The sequence below is a fragment of the Tenrec ecaudatus genome, chromosome 2, assembly GCF_050624435.1.
Source record: "Tenrec ecaudatus isolate mTenEca1 chromosome 2, mTenEca1.hap1, whole genome shotgun sequence".
NCBI classification, from domain to species: domain Eukaryota; kingdom Metazoa; phylum Chordata; class Mammalia; order Afrosoricida; family Tenrecidae; genus Tenrec; species Tenrec ecaudatus.
Window position 1 is genome coordinate 160,896,840 of NC_134531.1, and position 21,391 is coordinate 160,918,230.

General features: G+C 46.2%; 1 protein-coding gene across 2 annotated transcripts in view; it reads right to left on the reverse strand.

The window, feature by feature from the left end:
• GLRA1 (glycine receptor alpha 1) overlaps window positions 1–17,920 on the reverse strand; it is a 164,064-nt gene extending 146,144 nt beyond the window's left edge. For both annotated transcript variants that reach the window (XM_075543165.1, XM_075543164.1), the window contains exon 1: window positions 17,865–17,920. In XM_075543165.1, coding sequence (XP_075399280.1) covers window positions 17,865–17,920 — 56 coding nt within the window. The remainder of the gene's footprint in view (window positions 1–17,864) is intronic.
• Window positions 17,921–21,391: the final 3,471 nt, after the last annotated feature.

Consider the following 21,391-nt stretch of genomic DNA (forward strand, 5'->3'; position numbering starts at 1 on the left):
CCTTATTTTAAAAAAATCTGTTTTTCAGCTTTCAAAAGTAATATATGCTGCTGTAAAACATCCAAGCATTACAGAAATATTTAATGCAGAAAATAAAATCCCCCATAGTCTCATTCTTAAGAGATAATAACAACTATAAACAGATTGGGTCCATTTCTCTAGACATTTTTTTCCATATGAGAACACTGATACATTTTAACAAGTAAAACGGAGTCTTGCTATACATCCTGCCTTGTTACTTGCTTCCCCGTTGCCCCCTTTCCTCATTTAATCATTCATCTTGGGCATTTTTTTTACTTTTCTGCTTGGAATGAGGTCACCTGCCTTTGGCACTTGCTGACTGTATGACTTTGGCTGAATCATTCCTTCTCTTGGGGCTTCAGCTTCTTCGTCTGTAAGAATAGTCCTCTCCAACCTGCCCCTCTCCCTATGATTTCAGACACAAATGAGATAATGGCACATGAACAAAGACCCATGTCCATTATCTCACTTCACATGTGCCCTGGCTTTCTGTCCTGTCGCAGCTTTATCAGGTTGATAACATTTGCATTCTATACAACCGACATGATACAGCTTCCCAATTTGCTCATTTGTGTGTATTCCCTGTAGGAGTTAAGCTACCTTACAGTAGAGACAGTGTCTGCTCTTGTCGTCAATGTATCTAACCCCAGGACTTAGAACAAGTGTGTTTAATTGCTGGTTAGTCACAGTGACCCCAGCATAACAAAATGAAATATTACCGGGTCATGCGTCATCTTCATGATCATTGGCATGCTCAAGCCCAGTTTGTAGCCGCTATGTGAGAACAGACACGGGCACACTGCATGGTTTAAAAACAGGATCGGTGTGCATCCATGTTGTATCCTCTCACCAAACTTAATCTGTATGCAGAGCAAATTAACATCAAAGAGGCTGGATTATATGAAGAAGGACACAGCATCGGGATTGGCAGAGGGCTTATTAACAGCCTTTGGTATGCAGATGACACAGCTTTGCCTGCTGAAAGTGAGGAGGACTTGAAGCACTTGCTGATGAAGATCAAGGATTGCAGCCTTCAGTGTGGATTACAACTCAATGTGAAGAAGACCAAAATTCTTCAACCGGACCAAAAGGTAAAATCATGAAAAATGTAGAAAAGGTTGGAGCTGTCAGGGATTTTCTCTTGCTTGGTTCCAGAATCAATGATTTTAGAAGCAGCAGTCAAGAGATAAAGATGCTTTGACTTAAGTAAATCTGCGACACAGGGCTTCTTCACATTATTGAAGAGCAAGGATGTTATTTTGAGGACTAAGTTATGTCTGACCTAAGTGCCATCGCGTTTGTAACTGCTTCATGCGCATGTGAAAGTTGGACACTGAATCCCCGAATAAGGAGAATAGATACATTTGAATTCTGTTGTTGGAAAAATATTGAAAGGACCATGGACTGCTCAAAGGACAAACCGATCTGTTTTGGAAGAAGCACGGCCAGAATACTCCTTGCAGGCAAGGATGAAAAAACTTGATCTTACAAACGTTGGAAGTGTTGTCAGGAGAGACCAGTCCCTGGAGAACAACGTCATGGTTGGTCGAGGGGCAGTGAAAAAGAGGAAGGCACTCACGGAGCTGGATTGATTCAACAGCCGCAGCCAGGGCCTCAAGCATAGGAACAGGTGTGAGGACGGTGCAGGCAGTATTTTGCTGGTTCTGGGCATAGGACCACTATGACTCAATTGCACCTACCAACAACAAGTTTTAAGAGTGCTCACCCACCAAGGGGGTTCATCTTTTAGCTCTGAAGAGGAGTGTTTTATTGCGATTCATGGAGTTTTCACTGGATAAATTTCAGTTATCAGTCACTAGGCCTTTATTCCTAGTCTATCCTAGTCTGGAGTCCGGGTGGCATCATGGTTGCATTTTGGGTGGCGATCCACAAGGAGGACAGTACAAAGACATCAGGTGCTCTGTGGGAGACAGATGGGGCTTTCTAGTCCTATGAAGAGTTAAAGCTTTCGTCCTTCACAGGAGCAGTTCTAACCTATCCTATAAGGTCATAATGAATTGGAACCAACTCGGTGACAGTGTGTTTGGCTTATCTTAGCCTGGATGCTCCACTCATATCTGTTAACCACGAGTGGCTTTGCTAGTGTTTGAAATACCAGTGGTGCAGTTTCCAGTATCGTAGCTACACACAAGTCACTTTAGTACAACAAATGGACACATTTTGACGGTGGCTTGTAGTAGGACCTCAGTATTATTTGGATAATGTAAAAATTTACCCATTCTTAGCTGGACTTCCATTAGGAGAAAAAAGGGGACCCGAGCCAGGTGACTGTCTAGATAGCTGGTCCAGTTTTTGCCCTTGAGCCCATTGCCATTGTCTAGCTTCCCTATGCTGCAAGCCGTTTCCATCAACCTCTAACATTCTTTCTTGACCTTCTGTCTACCAGTAACTTAGTCTATCTTCATGGCCCAGTTTAAGTGTCTGAGCACCTATGAAATTGTCAATTGGCCTCATGTCCAGATGAGTTAACCAGTCTCTTCTTTATGTTCTCAGAACACTTTGCCCGTACCCCTTGATCACAACAGCAGGAATGGTAGCCCTGCTTTGTTCAACTGCTAAATGCCACATCAGTGTTATTCTCCCCTCTAGTACTTATGATGATTTCCCAGGGAGAGGTACATCTCATTTCCATTTTATAGATGAGGACCACAGAGACTTAAAAAACCCTAAGAAAGAAATTCTTGCCCCAAAGCCATACATCTAACAAATGATAGTGTCACATCTGCTCACATCACAGTTGAGTAGAGTTCTCAACTGTTGGCTCTTTTAGGGCCAACATAATTTAAGAATGATGACAGCTGGAAGGAGCCATAGTGTTGCACATTTTGTTGCTGTTGTTAGGTGCCATTGAGCTGGTTAGGTGCCATTCCTCTTGTCTGCTGCCCTTCTGTTTTGCATACTATTATGTCCTCCAGAGAATGGTCTGTCCTAATAACACGTCCAAAGTGTGTAAGATGACTTACTTTTCTTGTCTCTACGGAGCACTCTGGCCACATATCTTCTAAGACAGGGTTGTTTGTTCCTTTAGCAGTTTGGGGTTGTTACTTTGAAGACTAAGGTGTGGCTAAGCCACGGTCTTCTCCAATGCTTCACATCTATGTGAAAGTTGTATATTGAATATCAAAGACCAAAGAAGGACCAATGCACTTGGATGTGGTGCTCAAAAAGTACCAAGGGCGGCTAAAAATCTCATTTTAGGGATAGAAAAACTGAGGCTTTGTTACAAAACCACATCAGGGTTTACATCAGAGGAAAATCTTGCTCGGATCGTGCTCAGTTTGGAGGCATCCTGGAAAATTACTGCCCCCGCCCCTCTGAGACATGTCACTTTTCGAGCACACACACAGAGCCTTGGCTTTGATGTGTTGCTAGAAGGGACACTCCTGAAGTGAGTGGCTTCAAAGAATAGACACTCATTTTTTCATGGCGCAGGAGGCTAGAAGTCTGCATTCAGCGTGTGGCTGTAGGGGGAGACCCTTTTTGATCTATATAGCTTCCAATAGCCGGCAATCGTAGGATTTTCTGAGCTGGAAGATTCACTTGCCTCCTCATCTTCATGGGGTGCCTGTCTTCTCCCCCTGTCTGTGAAGACCTTTATAGGGCTCAAGTGTGATTAGGTTTAGGACGCTGATATGGCTTCATTAGCCTACCCAAGTAAACTCTGTTCCCAAATGGGCTCACATCCTGAGGTATAGGGAGGGGCTGGAGTTTCCACACATGTTTTCAGTGAGAGACAACTCAAACCCCAAGTGGTAGCTTTTTTCTATTCCAAGGCCTGATCACCTTTTTGACTCCTGTGAAAAGATTTTCTTTTCTATTGAATGTTTTAGGTCGTATCTAAAAAGCTACGTTCCACTGAATCCTGTAACTTCTGGGCAATTAAAACCACCGGGAAGAGTGCTTCCTCCAGTGGAAGGGGCCTCTCTGCAAGCCTGGACCATGGTGGGGAGGCAGTCTTATCTGCAGTGGCCTGGATGCTTGAAGAGGCACAGCATTTGGATGAGCTCTGCTGGACAGGAAGGGGAAGGCTGCACCGCTCATTGCAACAGCCACAGAGCCAGGGCCAAGTTGCCCTAGCGAGTTCACAGTCTCACCGTGAGTCACTTCTTGTAGCAAAAAGAGGTCGTGACGAGACACAACAGTGCCTTGGGGTTGGCTGATAGCCGGGTTTCTATGAAGCCAAGAAGAGGAGGATGGGATCAGGCACATGGGGACAAAGTGATTCATTTAAACAAACACTGAGCGAGTGTCTGGTTTATGACATGAACTACTGGGATGACACTCTGTGAGAGGACGTGGAGCGAGTTGGGAGCTCCAGGAAGTACCAGGGGACGTGTTCTTAGTTTCTTGTTGGGCTGTCAGATGCACCATGAAAGTGATGAGGTGCCTAGGCTTTGGGGGGCTTGCAACCCAGAAGGACGATTGGAAGTATCCTCACGTGTGTGGAAGACTTGGGAGCCTACCAAGTACTAGGGTGAGGTCTTGGCACAGGGGATTTAGTAAGGCGAGTTTGGGGAGGAGGGGTGGTGGCAATCCAAGGGATGCTTCTGGAGAGGTGACAATACTGATGGGTCTTGAAACCCAGACAGGATTTTGGGAAGGTAGAGAGGGAATTACTACTTTTAAGAGCTTGTTCCATGGGAAAATACTCGTATTCTGGCTTCATTTAATCTACTGGGAAGTGATTGAATGCCGGGCTCCACAGGGGTTCAGGAAGGATGCGGCTGAGGCAGGAGTCAAAATCAGACCGGCTTGAACTAAGAACTGGTCGGTGTGCCTTTCAGGGAAGAAAGGAGAGAGGATTTTTCCAGATTTACAGAGGGGTAGGGGACAGTGGGTCAAGTGCTGGGCTGCTAATGGAAAGATTGGCAGTTTGATTCTACCAGCTGCTCCTCGGGAGAAAAGTGAGGCAGTCTGTTGCCACATAGATGTACAGCATCAGAAGCCCTGGGGGGAAGGTCTACCCTGTCCCAGAGGGTTGCTATGAGTTGGAACCCACGTGACAGCAGTGGGTTGGGTTGGGTTTGGGTTTAGAGGTCAGCAGGGAGCCCTGGTGGTGTAACTGGTTAAGTGCTTGGCTGCGGTTCAGAGGATTGGTGGGTCAAACCTTCCCGGCATGCCCACGGAAGAAAACCTAGGGACTTGGCTTTTGTAAGGCTTCCAACCTAGACAATCCTACGGAGTCAAGAGAGCAGCTCTGTGCTGTCACATGGTGCTGCTGTGAGTAGGAATCAACTCTGTGACATCTAACTGCAGTCATGTGAGGGACAGTCTGGAACGAGAAGATGGGGCAATGACCGGCACCAAGGAGAAATTCAGCCTGGGCTGGAATTCCATGTGTGGGAAGCAAAGGAGCTGGAGCTGGAGGTGGGGCCTGTATAGAGGCGAACAGAGACTCATGCTATCCCAAGGCCTGGTGCTCTCAGCCAAGAGTAGCGCCGCTGTGGAAACGAATGCAATAGATCTGCGTATGCACCAACAGGGTATGATAGGATGAAAAAAAAAAGTGGCAGAAAGCAGGGTTAAGTATAATCCCATTTTGTAAAACAGAAACTTCGTACCATAGTGGGTGTCATAGTGAGTAAATCCTTCTGAAGTCAGCCGATCTGGATTCTTATTTGGCACTGCCAGATCCATACTGTGTGACCCCAGGGGAGGTGTTTGACCTCTTTGCTTCCTAGTTTCCTCATTTACAAAATAAGATCAATGACCCCACCCACTGCCATCATCATTTCTGACACACAGCTACCCTGCAGGACAGGGCAGACCTGCCTTGGGGTTTTTCAAAGCTGTAGATCTTTCTGGAAGCAGAAAGCCTGATTTCCTCCCATGGAGAGGCTGGTGGGTTCAAATTGCTGCCTTTGGAGTTAGCAGTCCAATGCGGAGCCCACTGCACTACCAGGGCCCCTGCAGGATTAATAGTAGGACGCACTTTACAGTATTGTTCTATTACAATGAGTTAATATTTATGCACATCATAGAAAAGGGCTAGGTACATAGTGCACATTCATGTTTATGTTATTATTGTGGTATTCAAATCATTTGGCAGGTGGAACACCAAGTTGTTAAATGATTTACCCAGAGAGTGAGATATCTGTATTTTAGTTTTAAACATCATATCTCTTTATAGGCTGTATACATATTTTGCAGCAAAAATATATAATATTTATACTGTAAAAAAGAGGTCACACTAATGCCGAAGTGGCTCAGTGGTAGAAATTCCACAGTACATGAAGGAGATCTCAGCTGGATTCCCAGTCAAAGCACTTCATGTCCCACTCATTCTGTCAATGGAGGCTGGTGTGCTGCTTTGCGTGTTGCTCCAGGTTTCAGTGGAACTTCCAGACTAAGATGGACTAGGAAGAACTATCTGATGATGTATGGTGTTTCTGAAAACCAGTCAATGGAGATTTCATCGATCACAATAATCTGCTACCCATCTTGGGGATGACACAGGACTGGGCATCATTTCATCCTATCGCTCATGGGGTTGCCATGAATTAGGGGCCAATCGAATGACAACTATTCTAGCTAGCAATAGCAACAGCAATGTGAAGCCAAACAACCACCACAAACCCAGCAAGCCTATCTCAAAAGTTGACATTAAGAAACAATTTCTTCTGCATTTTTTTTCTTTTATTAGCCATAGGCCTGCTACAGACACACCCAGGGATGTCTATGATGTCACCAAGGCAGTGCTTTTTGGGCTTCCTACAGGCCACATTCTTGCTGCCTTTCCTTTCTGCTCTGTCTTGGGTGTGGTTTCCTGGCCCTCAAAATGTTCTAAGCAGCCCTCCAGGCCTGCACATTTTGGGTGGCAACCCCAGGACCCGTGGCGAGAGCCCAACCCTGGCAACTGTGTACAGTGCGTTGGAACTACCTAATTAGGGGAGATGGCAGGTCTCTGCTGACTCCATATGGGGAGATGCAGTCCTGCACAATTGAGAGGCAGACTGGGAGACTGCATGGTCTTCAGCCTGAGCTCAAGGGACCATGCGGGCCTTCTTTCTGACCTTTGAATTCAGTCCAAAATTTTGTCCCCTGATCCTAGATAGCTATTCCAAATGAGCCACTTTGGTCAAAAAGAAGGTGGGACAGAGAAGGGGATGATTGGCAGCAATATGTGCATTTTTACCCTTAGAGCGCAAACCATCTGCTTTCACAATAGGGGTGGAAGTCATTGCAAGTTCCCGCCTATGCGAAGGCTGGGGAGATGAAAAACTGACACCTACTTATAAATGTGTGCTATCTTTCATCTTCTCTAGAACTGAGAGGTCAGCCCTAGCTTATCTGCAGAGGGAAACTCATCTCTTCTTGATGTCCACCTCTCTCATCTAGGTCAGTCTCCTTCTTTGTCCTCCCTGCTCCTTCTTGGAGTAAGAATGGGTGGTGTATAACCATGAAAAAAGCATTTCTGGAGTCAGACCTGCATTTGGATCCAAGGTCTACTGAGGTCTAAACCAAAGCAAACATCCTCAACCCCAACCCCCCAACCCCTCCTCCCTCTTCTGCCAAGTTGGTTCTGACTCATAGTGAGGGATCCTATAACACAGAGTAGAACTGATGCACTGGCTTGAGCTTGATAGGTTTTCTGAAGCTGTTCATCTTTATTGGAACAGACAGCCTCATCATTCTCCCTCAGAGTGACTAGTCTGTTTGAACCACCAACCTGCGGTTAGCATCCCAACCCTTAGTGCATAGTGCCACCAGGCTCCTACTAAAGATCTAACCTTGGGCAAATCACATACCCTCTTTAGACCTCCATTTGATTTTTGTGAAGATTAGCAAGTAAGTACTCAGTACAGGCTAGCTCTTATTGTTAGCGCGTTTGGGCAGTCAGGCTGAGATGGAGCATTATGAGGTGGGCAGGAAGGAAGGACTACCTGCTTGCTGTGTCTAGTAACATGAAAGGTACACAGACTCTTCCCTGAGCACCTCTGTCTCTTGCTGTGCCTGGAGAGATGGTGCTAGCTCACAAAGATGAAGGCACACTGTGCTCAGGGCAACACTGATTGCAGCGGTAAAATTAGGAAGAAGTATAAATGCCCACCGGTAGGGAGAAGTGTAGAACACAATGGTGCATCTAGACTATAAAAGCTTTCAGATGTATGGACTATTACAAGAGCCATAAGAGACCTCAATAAAAAGATTAAAACAACAGCAACAAACAACTTGCAGTCCTTATAAGAAGGTGGAGTTTTCCTCAACAGGAAAGTTTTCCAAAAGTGTTGATATGTGAATGAAGCAAAATTTCAAATTAGATGGGAAATATGATTCCATGAATCGATAGTATGTTTTTATGTGCATATATATATTATTTCATATTCAAATATATATTGTTGTGTGGGATCAAGTTGATTCCAACTCGTGTGTTTGTGTGTGTGAATAAAATGACCAAGAAGGGATTCCCTTAAGCTAGTAATAGCCAGGAGGTACCCACCATTTGAGGGACTTGTCAGAGGAGATTTTAGCTTAGGTCTCTGCTATTGTCTTTAATAAGAGGACATATGTTGAGAACCGATCACAAGGATCTACATACAACCTCCTCCCTGGGGGACTGACAACAGAAAAATGGGTGAAGGGAGACATCGGTCAGTGTAAGACATGACAAAATAATAATTTATAAATTATCAAGGGTTCGTAGGGAAGCGGGATAGGGAGGGGAAAAAACGAGGAGCTGATACCACGGGCTAAAGTAGAAAGCAAATGTTTTGAGAATGATGAGAGAAACAAATGTACAAATGAGATTGACACAATGGATGGATGAATGGATTGTGATGAGTTGTACGAGCCCCCAATAAAATGATTTTAAAAAGAATGAGGGAGAGAGAGAGATGCACATATCGCACAATAGAAAAAGCCCAGCAGTCCAAATGGTTAATGCCCTTGGCCACGAACGGAAAGGATAAACATTCTTGCATCATCCAGAAAAGTCTAGTGAGCAACTCCGGAAAAATCCGCCCTTGAAAACCTCCTGGAGCACTATGCTGCTTCGACTCGTGGGAATGGGCTCGATAGCAGTGCTTCAAAATGACCGAGAACAGTGTCTATGCAGAACACGGAATGTCTACCGGGCTAGGGATATGACTGTCAACCAGCAGCACATGTCCAGCCTTCTCTCCTTGCCTTCCTCTGTGTCCCTCGAGCAGAAGGTAAGGGCTTCCCCCCAGCCTGCACTAGCTCACAGGGGCCGCAGCATCAGGGGACATGACCGACGTGGGGAGCTGGGTGCCAGGAGACCCGTGGCTTTACCCTGAGATGAGCCGTGTGAACTCAGGCAAGTCAGATGTCCTCCCGAAGCCTCAGTTTCCCTAGCTCTTAGATGGGGATAGCAGCCACTGTTGCGTATCCGAGTTTTAAGGCGATTGAGAGGCCTGGGTGGAAGGGTGGCTGAGAAAGCCTCCATGTCAACTGTGAAATGCGTCCGATGAGGGAGCGCTGCCAGTCTGCTGGCAGCGAGCGTGGTCATGCCGCAGTCCTCTGGAGCCGCGGGATGTTGCGGAGCTGAGGGGCACACAGCAAGAGACACGCAGCTCGTGACAGGCTGACGATCAGAGCAGTCACTGTGTTTGATAGATAAGAGACTAACTAACGCACTCTGTGGAAAGGCTGGTAGGCCAATGTGGTGGATCAGGAAGGACATCGCCCTGGGGGCGGGCCCTTGGTGTCTGAAAGTCCTGTGTGAGCCTGGAGTGAAGCAATGCCCAGTCCAACACCTGGTCAGTGCCAGCAACCCTGCAGATTCCGTCCTTCCAGCCATCTTCATTCATTTCCCGGGCTATGCCCCTCCAGACACAGTCTCATCACTATGTTTTGGGGCCCTTTCGGGCTAGGCTTCATAGCCATTGTTCAGTTGCCTTCCCTTCAATCTAATGTCACAGGTGGATATGCCAAGCTGGTGGACATGAGCTTCGGGTGCCTTTCAGGTTCCAGGCCACAGTTCAGGGGTGGGGACAGATCCTTGAGGAAGCTGGAGGTGTGCGTGTCTGTGTTGATGAGGATGGACGGTGTGGGGGAGAGGATTGATGGAGGAAAGTGCCAGGGTCAAGCCCAAGGTACAGGGACTTTTGAGGAAGGGAGTAAATCTGGGGTCTGTGCAGAACTATCTCCAGCTTTGGGAGTTCTACCACTCACTTAACTCCCTTGAGGAAGTCATTGCTCTCTTTGGGCCTCTCTCCCCTCATCTGCAAAATAAGTGGGTTGATCTTAGTCAAGGGTCTCCAATCAGAATAATTTAGAGCATTGGGTGGGGCTGTTAGAAATGCAGACTCCCAGGCCCCACCTCAGACCTCCTGAGTCAAACCCGATGCTTTCATAAGCTCCTTAGGTAATTCACATACACATTTAAGTTCGGAAAGCCCCCAATTTAGAGAATCTTAAAAAAAAAAAATCCAGGTTTCTGGGGTATTATCCTGAGATGTTCTGGCAAAGTTTTGGATCCAGGGTTTTTGACAAGTCTCTCACAGTTTGGTGGGACAGCTGCTTGTGAGGCACTGGCTTGTCAAAAGCAGGGACAGTGGTTCCCCCAGCACAGTGCAAGAGAAAGACAAGAGTGCTCTCAAGACCATCTAAAGATCGACACTCTTGGAAATGTTATATACAGTCTCCACGAGTCTTAGTTGACTCAGTGTGTTTTGGGTAAGGAACCTTTTAGAAACCCTTATGGTCAAGTGAATCAAGCATTGGCCTGCTAACCCAAAGCAGGAAAATCTGTTTCCATAACTGCACGCAAGGTCAGTAGTTTGAACACGCTGACCACTCTGTGGGAGAAAGCTCGTACTTTCTACATCTGCAAAGATCTACAGCCTTGGAAATAAGGGGCAGTTCTACCTGCCATATCGGGTTGCTATCAGTTGGAATTGACGCCATGGGAGGAGTGAGTTTTTTTAATGGTAAAGATATACAGCCTTGGAAACGATGGAGTAGTTCTACTCGGTCCTGTAGGGTCAGAATCAACTCAGTTGGCAGTGGGCGATAGGGGTTTCTGGCATTCTCGTGGCATAGAGGGTTGCCAAAACTTGGAATTTACTCGGTGACAATATTTCTTTCTTCTTTTTTTGGTGACACAAGTGCCGGACTACTAATCAAAGGTTGATGGTTTGAACCCACCCAGAGAAATCTTGGGAAAAAAGCCTGGTGATCTTCTTCTAAAAGGTCACCCCATAGAAAACTCCGTGGAGTGCAGTCTTACCCGACACACAGGATTCTCCACGACTCGGAATCCACTTTTCTGGTGGTGGTGGGGATGGGGTGGGGTGGCAGGGAAAGGGAGAGGGACTTCCTGTGTCAGACATCGATTGCAAAGGAAAGTACGATTGCCTAGGGAGTAGGTGCCGCTGGGGAAGGGAGCAGAGGCCATCGTTCTCCAGGTGCCCATGTGTTGCCCAGTCAGAGGCAGGAGAGCTCACTGCCCAGGAGCTGCTGCCCATTTCACAGCTAGGATTAATGACTGTCGGCAGCTCCCTGTTAAGAGGGTAAATTCATTAAGCTCCCCACACTGAAAAACAGCCGAATTCAAAGGCAGAGAGTGGTAATCTAATTGCACTGAATTAGCCTTGGGAAACTCAGACAATATCAACTTCAGAAAACCACAAAGGGGTCCTTTATCAGGAGTTTCAAAGGCACTTGGTCCTGGTGCCCCTCACAAGGACTTGCATTACAAAGCATAGGCTCTGTGGGGATAAACCCCTCCCAGCACCTCCAGGCATTGTTCCCCTTCTAAAGGGCTCTCTGAATGAATTTGCTGCCTGGCCCTATGATGTTTGCAGTGGTGTGTCAAGCTTAAGCAGGAGCCGGTCCAGGGGATAGAGCCAGAGTTCAGGCTGAGAGGTCTTTCAGAGAGGTATGCCATCTCTCCTAGGCTCTCGCTCCTGTAAGCACCTTCCAAGCCTTGGCATTGCCCGTGGTTTTGTTTATTTTCCGGTAGGGATTTCTGGCTCTGACATTCTCTTATTCTGAGGTCTTTGTTTCTTCACAGCAGGCTTTTACATAACCCAGGTGATTTCCTTTGAATGATTCTTTGTTGTACTTGTGTGTGTGTGTGTGTTCACTTCCCTATTTATTCATTATCCAATCGGATTTAAGGAAAGACAGGGGACCACTGAGTGTGGTTTTGTGGCATGATTCAGAGAACTACAAAGACTAGAAGGTCATTTGGGAATTGGGAAAAATGGAAACATAAGTATCAGGAAGATTTGTGTCTGACTGGAAATTCATCTACTCTTCCGCTGCTGATTACTGACCTCATCCCACAAAAGATGGTTAAGTTTCTCCTACATCCTTCCTGGGAGGCAGATTGTCCACCTCTGCTAGCATACCTCCAAGTGACTGGAAGCCTCACTACCTCTGAGACTGCCCATCGCACCATTTTACAAATCTGCTGACCGTTCCGAATGATATTGAGCGAGTCTTTGCATTTTTCCTTAAAAAAAAAAAAATCAGCCCACTCCAAATCTTCTCTTGGAGCGATAGAATAAATCCAATCTAATGTTTCCCAATACGGGGTCCCTGGATACATAAGGGGTTCATGAAATAATAATGAGGTGTTTGAATCCATTTTGCACATTTCAAAGACACTAACAAATTGTGCATTTACCTCTGACGAGGCTCTACGGACATACAAAACAGCCTCATGTAAAAACTTTTGTTTTTTTTCTTAGATCAACTCAATATAGTGACATTGGCCATTCTATGATGCTCAGTGTTGCTGGCCATTATGCAACGCCTTAGATCAAGAACGATGGGGGAAATAAATGAACGATTTCTGGGGGTTGGTGAACCATTTTTTGGAGGGAGGAGAAAACCCCAGATGAATCGTGGATAAACATACGGAAACATTTGGTCTCTCTTTTGTCTGCCCCTCTGCAGATCCGCGAGGATCGTGGTCAGGTACCATGTCTGTTTGTTTTTACCACACTAAGCCTTTCGTGGAGGGGCTCACATGTTTCTGCAATCTTTCTCTTGACTGTGTTCCAGTTGAGGTAAGTCTCCCATGAGTGAAGAATAGATTTGGCGTTGCGGTTTCGTGTGATGATTAAAATATGCTGCAAGAGCTGGAGCACTACTGGTGCAGTGGGGAGAGGGTGGGGGGATAAGCCTGGCCTGGCACAGCGCAAACAAAGATTTGAAAGAGTGATTTGTCGCATCATTTCAATTACAGCTGGGAAAACTGAACCCAAACCCACTCAAGGTCGTGCCAGCGAATTCTAGATCCCAAGTCTCCTGCCTTCGGGGCCCCGGCTGTTCTGCCTAAAGCATGCTTCAGAACCTGCCGAGTAGCGTCAAGATGGCCAGACGGGGAGACAGTGCCATCCATCTTGAAAATTATTCTGGCTTCTGCCAGCTGATGAAGGAAATAAAGTTAATGACGCCCACATAAATGTGATGCTGTCGCAGGATGCACACACAGACTGCCTGGAGGGGAGCTCTGCGGGGCCCTTAGATGATGGAAGGCTTACATTGTACCTTTGAAAAGGGCAGCATCTCCCCATTTTTGCAAAGGAAGAGACTGGGGAATCTGCCACCTCTGTTCCCCCCCCCCCCCCCGCAAAGTGCCTGACATTCCACTGGGCACACAAGCACAAGATAAATAAGTGCCTGGTGAAGAAACGAAGGCAAAGTTGCCACTGAAGCAATGCATCCTCAGTCTTGTGGTGATGGCCCCTGTCTTAGAGGAAGAGAGTGGAAGAAACTTAAAGGTGTCTAATTCAGTAGTTTTGAGTTCATGGGTGAGAAAACGGAGTTCCCTTGAGGGGAAGAGACTTGTCAAGGTCATGATGCAGGCAGGGAGCAGCGTGGGGGCTCTCATACCGTAGTCCAACTGCGCTTCCCGCTGCACCACATGGTTGCAACCTCTTTCATAAGGTGCTCTCTGAAAGCTCCTGCATATGCCTTTCTAGATCACTTCTAGGTTTACAAATATGCAGAAGTTATCTGCCAAGTTATAACCTCCCCCTCTAGCTCAGGGTCCTGGTCTAGGCTATCCCTTGGGAACAGGACCATGATGTTTTCTTCTCTCATCTTTCCTAAACCCAGGAAGTACCTAGATGGATTGTTGTCTTGATTTTGAAGCCAAACTTACCTAACAGGGTTTCTGTCCTTAGGAGAATGTCTCCCCCGCCCCCACCTCCGCCCCACCTCCGCTCATTTCTGATGCTCCCCGTCACTTTCCACAGTCCCTCAACTGCAATGAGCAGGACTGGGGGCAGGATCCAGCTCTGTCACCAGGTGGCTACTTGCCCCCCTTGCCAAGTTTGGAGACTGGGAAGCTTGTGGCACCCTTAAGGGGAGGCTGATTTCACTTTCAAAGGGTTAGTTTTTCAGGATTGCAACGTGCAACAATTTTTTGGCAATGTCCCTTTGGACCCTAGTGTGGATAGCAACATCTTCCCTTCAAGATTTTGGTGCCCCTTTTAAGAAAGTGTGCACCATATTCAACCACCTGGGTAAAGCACCCTATATTGGGAGAAGAGGTGGAAGTAGCGTGCCAAGAAAGGCCAAGCATCTTTTTGGTAAACCACCCATGGACTGGACCTGGTTTGTCTCCTGTGCCCAATTCCACTTTGTTGTCACACGCTCTGTCCCTCTTTGCTTAGCTGGAGGGTTTTTCATGGGTGTTTACAAAAGGACATTAGACTTTTATCCTAAGTATAATGAGAACTTCTGAGAAGTTGATGAAAAACTTCTCCATTTTATTATGCTGATTCCCAACCAAATGCAGTTATGCCTCCCAGAGATATTTGGCAATGTCTGGAGATGTTTTTGGTGATCCATGATTTGAGGGGTGGGTAGAACGGAGGGCTGCTGCTACACGTCCTACAAGACACAGGGCAGGTCCCCTGGACCAGAAAGAATTATCCCGAACAAGATGTCATTAATGCTGAGATTGGGAAATATTTTTATATCCTGTAGGCTTGTGTGAGTTACTCAAAAAGCTAAGGGAGAGTGGGGGCTTTACTGGGCCTTTTCCAGGCACAAACTTCTGTAAAGGCTTGTGAAATCAAAGCCAAAATCTTTTTGGCTTGAAAAGAGGTTTCAAAGGGCTGTGCTTCTGTCTCATAAAACGTATCTCTGCTTATTATTTTTGACCAGCCTGGATCTAAAGTCCCAGCCGCAAATGAAAAGACTGAGACAAAATTTAGGTTATTGAATTCTAGAATGTTACTCATAGAATTTTAGAGCCACAGACTTCTAACTTCCGCCAAATCACCTCATTTTACTTTAGACAGAGTGGATCGGCACTGCAGTGCTGTCTGTCTCCCTGGACCCCACATCACTCCTCCCCTCCGCTCTCTCTTAGGCCCCAGTTTGTTCTTTGTGTCAGTACCTTAAGAGGTGTCTGCCTCACTCACTTGGCTGGCTGGTTTGCTGTCATTATTGCCGTTTTTCTGGTGATGTGCTGATGCAGCATCCCTTCTGTAATTGAGAGCCTATTCTTGCCTAGCCCCCAGCCCTCCCCAACAAGGTGAGCAGCTGGCAACATTTAATCTAAGCAGTAACTGGGTGCCTGAGATGATAGGATTGGCTCATTCCAACATGGTGCCTGTCCCCTGGAGGAAAAGGCGTTATTCATATGGAACCTGCCAGGGAGCTACCAATCTCCATTCTCCCCTACATGTATTCTAACGTAACCCAGGATGTTTATACTTCCGTATTGCAACCTTAAATTTTATCAATGAGAAGGATGATGCATGAAAATACCAACCGAACAAAGACAACCTACTCACTGAACCTCCTTTCTTGCGACCTGTCAATTTCACTCATCTGAAAAATTGCTGCAGATATTCCCAGATTCGAGTCCTGTTCTTGTTATTTCATGCTCACTCTTCAAACAAAGTAGCCATTCCTACATTTTGGCAGCGGATGGTACCATCACTCTGCATGGCCATGACTCTTGTTTAAAGACACGTCCACTGTAGCTCATGTATGCCTTAACACGTGTAGAGAAAGGAGGTGTTGAGTGATGCTTCCTGATAGATCGCCATCACTTTACTTGAAGAATTAACACTGCAGATTCAGAATCCTAGCAAAAAGATTATAGTGCAAATCCTTAAACTGTACCTTCCATTTCTGAAAAGTAATATCTGGGAGAGGAAAATCAAGCACTGCGAACTGTTCAGGAAGACAAGATGAGTGGTGTGTGTGTGTGTATGTGTGTTGATGTGCTTGGTCCTATTAATTTGGTCTTTAATCTGCCTGGTTCAGTTCTGTCCCTGGTCAACCAAACAGAAAAATTTAAAAAATGTTATCAAGTATCCCACCTCCGCAGCATTTTGCTGTTCTACTACATAGGTCAAGGGATGAAGAATCTGATCTTAACTTGAGAGTACACTTCCTTCCCCCCCACAAAGTGACTATCTTTTGCCAAGCCCCGATCTGTTGTACTTTTTCGTTCTCGCTCCCTGGCTATTTGCCTTCAGAGAAGTGGACATGGCTGTGGCCTATCAAATAATTATTTGAACTGTGATTAGAAGCTTTAGCATTGGGTGTCTCAGTAAAGTGAGGGGTCTTTTCTTTATGCCCATAAAAAGGAATGAGGATAGGCTCACATGTGCAATCTTGTAATTGGGGTAGGTTGTCATTCATTTAATAAACCAACTAATGGATTAGTTAAATGAACAATTAATTTATAGGCAGAGTTTGGTATAATATAATGTTCTAATAATTATTTGTTGGCATATGATGGGGAGGACAACATAAGATCACTTCTTTAAAACACATGCACCTGAAGTGGGGTGTTCAATCGACAGTTAATCCAATGACATAGTAAAACATGCGAGGCAGGCATCTAAAATGGAGAAGATTAATGATCCCTGCAGGTCATAGAAGAAGAATATTTTTTTCAACTCATGTAAATGAGATTTATCATAATGATCTCTGAAGATGGCATGATGTACTCATTTCCAAAAGGGCTATCGATTTCAATGCTTCTTGAAGAGGCGATTTTTCACTTTTCTTTGCTTGGGCTAGCATGTGAACTGCAAGCCTGTAGGCAGAAAATGTTAACCTGTGAGACAATGGATGGGGAAACCCAGCTAACCACATCCAGGATAGGCATACTTTAAAAAGCAAAGCCAGCCAGACTTGCCCATCAAGTTTAGGATCTGCAGTTGTTGGGTTAGCAAAGTAGTTTGGAAAGGAGAGTGGGGAAAGGACCAGTCCAAGTTTTAAAAGGGAAATGTTTCCCCCAAATGTGTTCATAAATGGATTTAGTCTGCACCCCAATTCAGAGCTTTACAAAGTGATGTCATAACATTATTCTTTCCCAAGCGCTAAGCTTCATCGCACTCCCTTCCTCCCACCCGCAGAAAAGGAAACAACAATGATTTTTTAAAAGGGAGAAAATGAAATGTTGTGTCCAGTGAGTTGGAGTGCAACCTTCCCCGTCACCGCTAGTTGTCACTTGGCTCCCAGACGGGAGAGCTAAGGTTTTCGGCACTGCGGTTAGAGAGAATGCAGTCCTAATTAAACTGAGTAACTCCTAAAGCTTCCCCTTAAAGTCCTCAGCCGAGAGTGGCTCAATATTCGTACTGGGGGAGTGAGGGTCAGTGATGGGGGTGCAGCAGGCAGAAGAACAAACAAACAGCAAGAAACAAGCAAACAGCTGTCAGGACAGCGACTGTCTCAGACCTCCACGCACAAGCCAGACACCCTGCGGGCGGGGTGGGGGGTTGAGGGGTGGGGAGCGGGGGATGGAAGGACCCGAATGCAGCGGTATACAGCACCTTCGCCCCCCAAATGAGGGGATCAGGGTCAGAGTCAGCCTCCGGGCTCCTTCCCCCCCATTTCCATCCAAGCGATGTGGTCAGTAGAAAATTGCATACCTGAAGAATACAATGGTCTCCCAAAGGTATAGGCGAAGAGTATTGAAGCTGTACATTTTTCAGGTCCTTGTGCTTTGTAGTCCACGAGTTACGGGGGCAAAAAATGTTTCAAATTGGCACTTACAGAATCAGCGAGCGCAATTGAAAAAATAAAATAATCCAGATGTTAAGGGGAGGTGGGGAACAGAGGCAGCGAAAGGAAGAGCCCCAGAGGAAATTGGAGCCAGGGGCTTCTAGGTGCCACGGACAGAGGCGGCCGCGAAGCGTGTCAGCACCACGGAGAGCGCCCGGCCCTGCTTTTCAGGAGCGCCGGGAGTATTGCTGTTGGTTAAACTCCAGCGTGTCTGTTGGCTCCCTGCGGCGCTGGGGAGGCACGTTTGGGGGTGGGTATATTTTCTTTTTTACCCTTGTTTTTCTGTTTAAACGGCCAGCTCCATGCAAGAGGGGAAAAAAAGAAAGAAAAGAAAAAATCGGTAGAGATCAGAGCGTTGGCCTCAGACCGCTAGATTGGGCAAGCATCTTGGGTAGAGAGAGCAAAAGCTTTCTGCCCCAGGACTGGCCTGAGGGGGTTGGGGAAAGTGATTGACGGCGTTCCTTTCAGCTAAATCCCGGAGAGTGTGCCAGGCTGGCGCATCGCAATTGAGTCCCGGAATCTCGCTCCCCAAGCTCTGTGTCGGTCTGCTGTTGCCTTGCGATCTCTGTTCTCTGGTCCCCGCCGAATAAGTTATGATCGCTGCAGGGAAGGTGTCCCATCGCTCGGGGCTGCAGGCATGAGAAAGCTCAAGGCAAGTTTCAGGGGCTTCCTGGATCCATGGCGACCCCGCGGGGTTTAGGAAGCCAAGGCTTCATTCAGATGCATCTCGGTTTTCTGAGCTCGCCCATCTTCCTGTGGCCAGGACTACTTCCGATCTTCAGACTTTCTTACTGCATTAATTTAACAAACTGGCGGCTGGGGGATGGGGGTGGAGGGGGGCGGTGATGGCCGATGGGAGGGGGCGGAGAGAGAAAAAAAGGGGGGAAAACTCCTTAGTAGCTTCAAACCCTCCCACTCGCAGTGCTCATTGGCCCGAGGCTGCGAAAACCCGATCTTCTCCCGGTGTTGGACCAATCGCGTGATAGATTGTGTCGAGTTTAACGCTTAGAGTGCTGCGCCAGATCCATAGCCCTTCTTTTGCTGGTGGGCGGTGGGGTGGGAGGTTATGGAGTTAATCTCTCGAGCTCTCTCCAAATATTGCCTTGATGGTTAATGAATGTAGTTGTATGTGAGTAAAATGCCGTGGGCCCCAGGTCAGACATGTTATTGGCACAGTTTCTCATCTTAAAAGAGGAGAGTAGAATCACATCCGAGTTTCTTTTGAGCTCTGGATACTTAGATTCAGTTATAATATTTGGTCCTGGAAGCATAGAGAGGTATTTTTTAAACAACAACAACAACAAATTCATCAGTGATAAGGAAAAGCTTGTCTCCATGGCCAGCTGCAGCAAGAGCATTTAGGAGAAAATTCGTGGACCAGATTCTCGGATCAAGAGTAAACAGCCTTGGTCTCCCTGCTGTAACTCTTCAGGGAGACCAGGGAGACATGCCTCCTTTACCTGCTCAGGAGATAGGGTTTTTCACGTTTTATAAGCTGGACAAACAGCCTTAGAGAGCTGGCAATTTGTTCCAAATTCATGACAGAGCCAAGTTGTCTATGCAGGACGTGGGTCCTTGCCATTTCACCCCCCCCTTTCTCCCTCTGATTTTCCAGTTTAGATGCATCTCAGAAATATCCGAGAACCCGCCTGACATTCCACCAGAGTCCAGCTAGGAAAGTGGAGTTAATCAGATTTCTTCCCAGCTAAAGGACCTTAGTAGATTAATAGCCTCTGCAGGATTTTCTGGTTGATTGGAATCCCGGCGCCTCTTCCTCCCAGGCTACTCTGAGAGGAAAGCCCTCTCTACCTATCTTCGCTTTAGGAGCCTCTCCTTTTGAATGTTTGGTGTCTGGTATCCTCTCCATAGGCTTCCAACTGCTCAGCTTTCTCCAAATGCAGGCCATCTCCCAAGTAAGGAAGTCTGGGAAGCTTGTCTACCAGTCCCATTCCAGCAGGGATTTCCCACACTACAATCGCTTACACTACAGTACTCCTTCTTTTGTTTGTTCCCAGATGTCTGACCAGTTGTGAGATGCTTAGAATTCCCAAAAGGTTTTAAAAGGAGTTTTACTTTGAAGGCCTGTGCAGGGCACACACACACACACACACAGATATTTACATATACATGTACTGTATATGTATAATTAGAGGCCAGTCTCTACAAACATATGTGTCAGACACTATTGTGTACATCATTAATCTCATTTAATTCTCACTGTCACAACTAAGGTAAATACTGCTTTTATCTTTGTGCACGTGTTTGTGTACACCTATTTGTGTGCATTTTTGAGTATGCTTGAGCAAGACCAGCATGCGTATTTTTGTGTATATACATTGATTTGTATCCCTGCTGATCCTGAAATTGATTTGAGGTGGGTATATGTGTTTGAAGGAGCCCGGGTGGTGTGAGCCACAAGATCATTGGTTTGAAACCATCAGCCATTCTTAAGAAAAATATGAGACTTTCTACTCCTATAATGAGTTAGTTTTGGAAACCCACAGAGGCAGTTCTACTTTGTCCTACAGGGTTGCTCTGAGTCATATTTGACTTGATGGCAGTCACACTTGTGCATGTGTGTTTATAAATGCATCTTTGTTCATGTAGGCATATACATCTGTATCTGTGCATGGCATTGTTGTACCTCCTAATGGTACAGCCATCTTTAAGCTGCCAACTTTGTCCTTGCTTCTTCTCTGGCCAGGAAGCACCTGCACAGGCAGGTGTGGATGCTGTGTATTTAGAAGTTATTTCTTCCTTTCTCCTTTAACAGATGGTGTGTGTGTGTGTGTGTGTGTGTGTGTGTGTGTTGGGGGGGCTGAGGGACACAGTGAGGGAAGCTGTAGGTAGCTGCTATTAGGGAATGTGAATGGCTCCAAATCTGTGGACCGTGCAGGAGGTGAGAGGCATTATTACTTGGGCACATGTTTTCTATAGTGCGGTTGAAACGTTCATTTCATCAGCACATACACTGCACACGTGCCAACCACTGAGAGCATGGCTACACAGGAGATAAACAGTACTTGGAGCTATCAGAACATGCAATTACTTCAGACATTCGGAGGGAAAGTCTCTTTCCATTGCCATCAAATCACATTTCTACTCATAGAAACCCTATAGCCCCAATGATTGTTAATCTATACTTTTTACCCTATTTATCAAATAGCCTTTATTTACATCAATCTCTATCTTCCTTTTATCAGGTGGGCCATGTTGGAAACATACAACTATGAAGTTGAATGTGAGTCATTAGTGACTTTATCTCTGCTTCAAAATTACCGAGTGACATAGGACAAATGACTAAACATCTCTGGGCTAAATCAGAGAGGGAAATTACACCTACTCTTCTCACCACAGGCAGCTGCATAGAAGAAATGGCATACAAGTTGAGTTG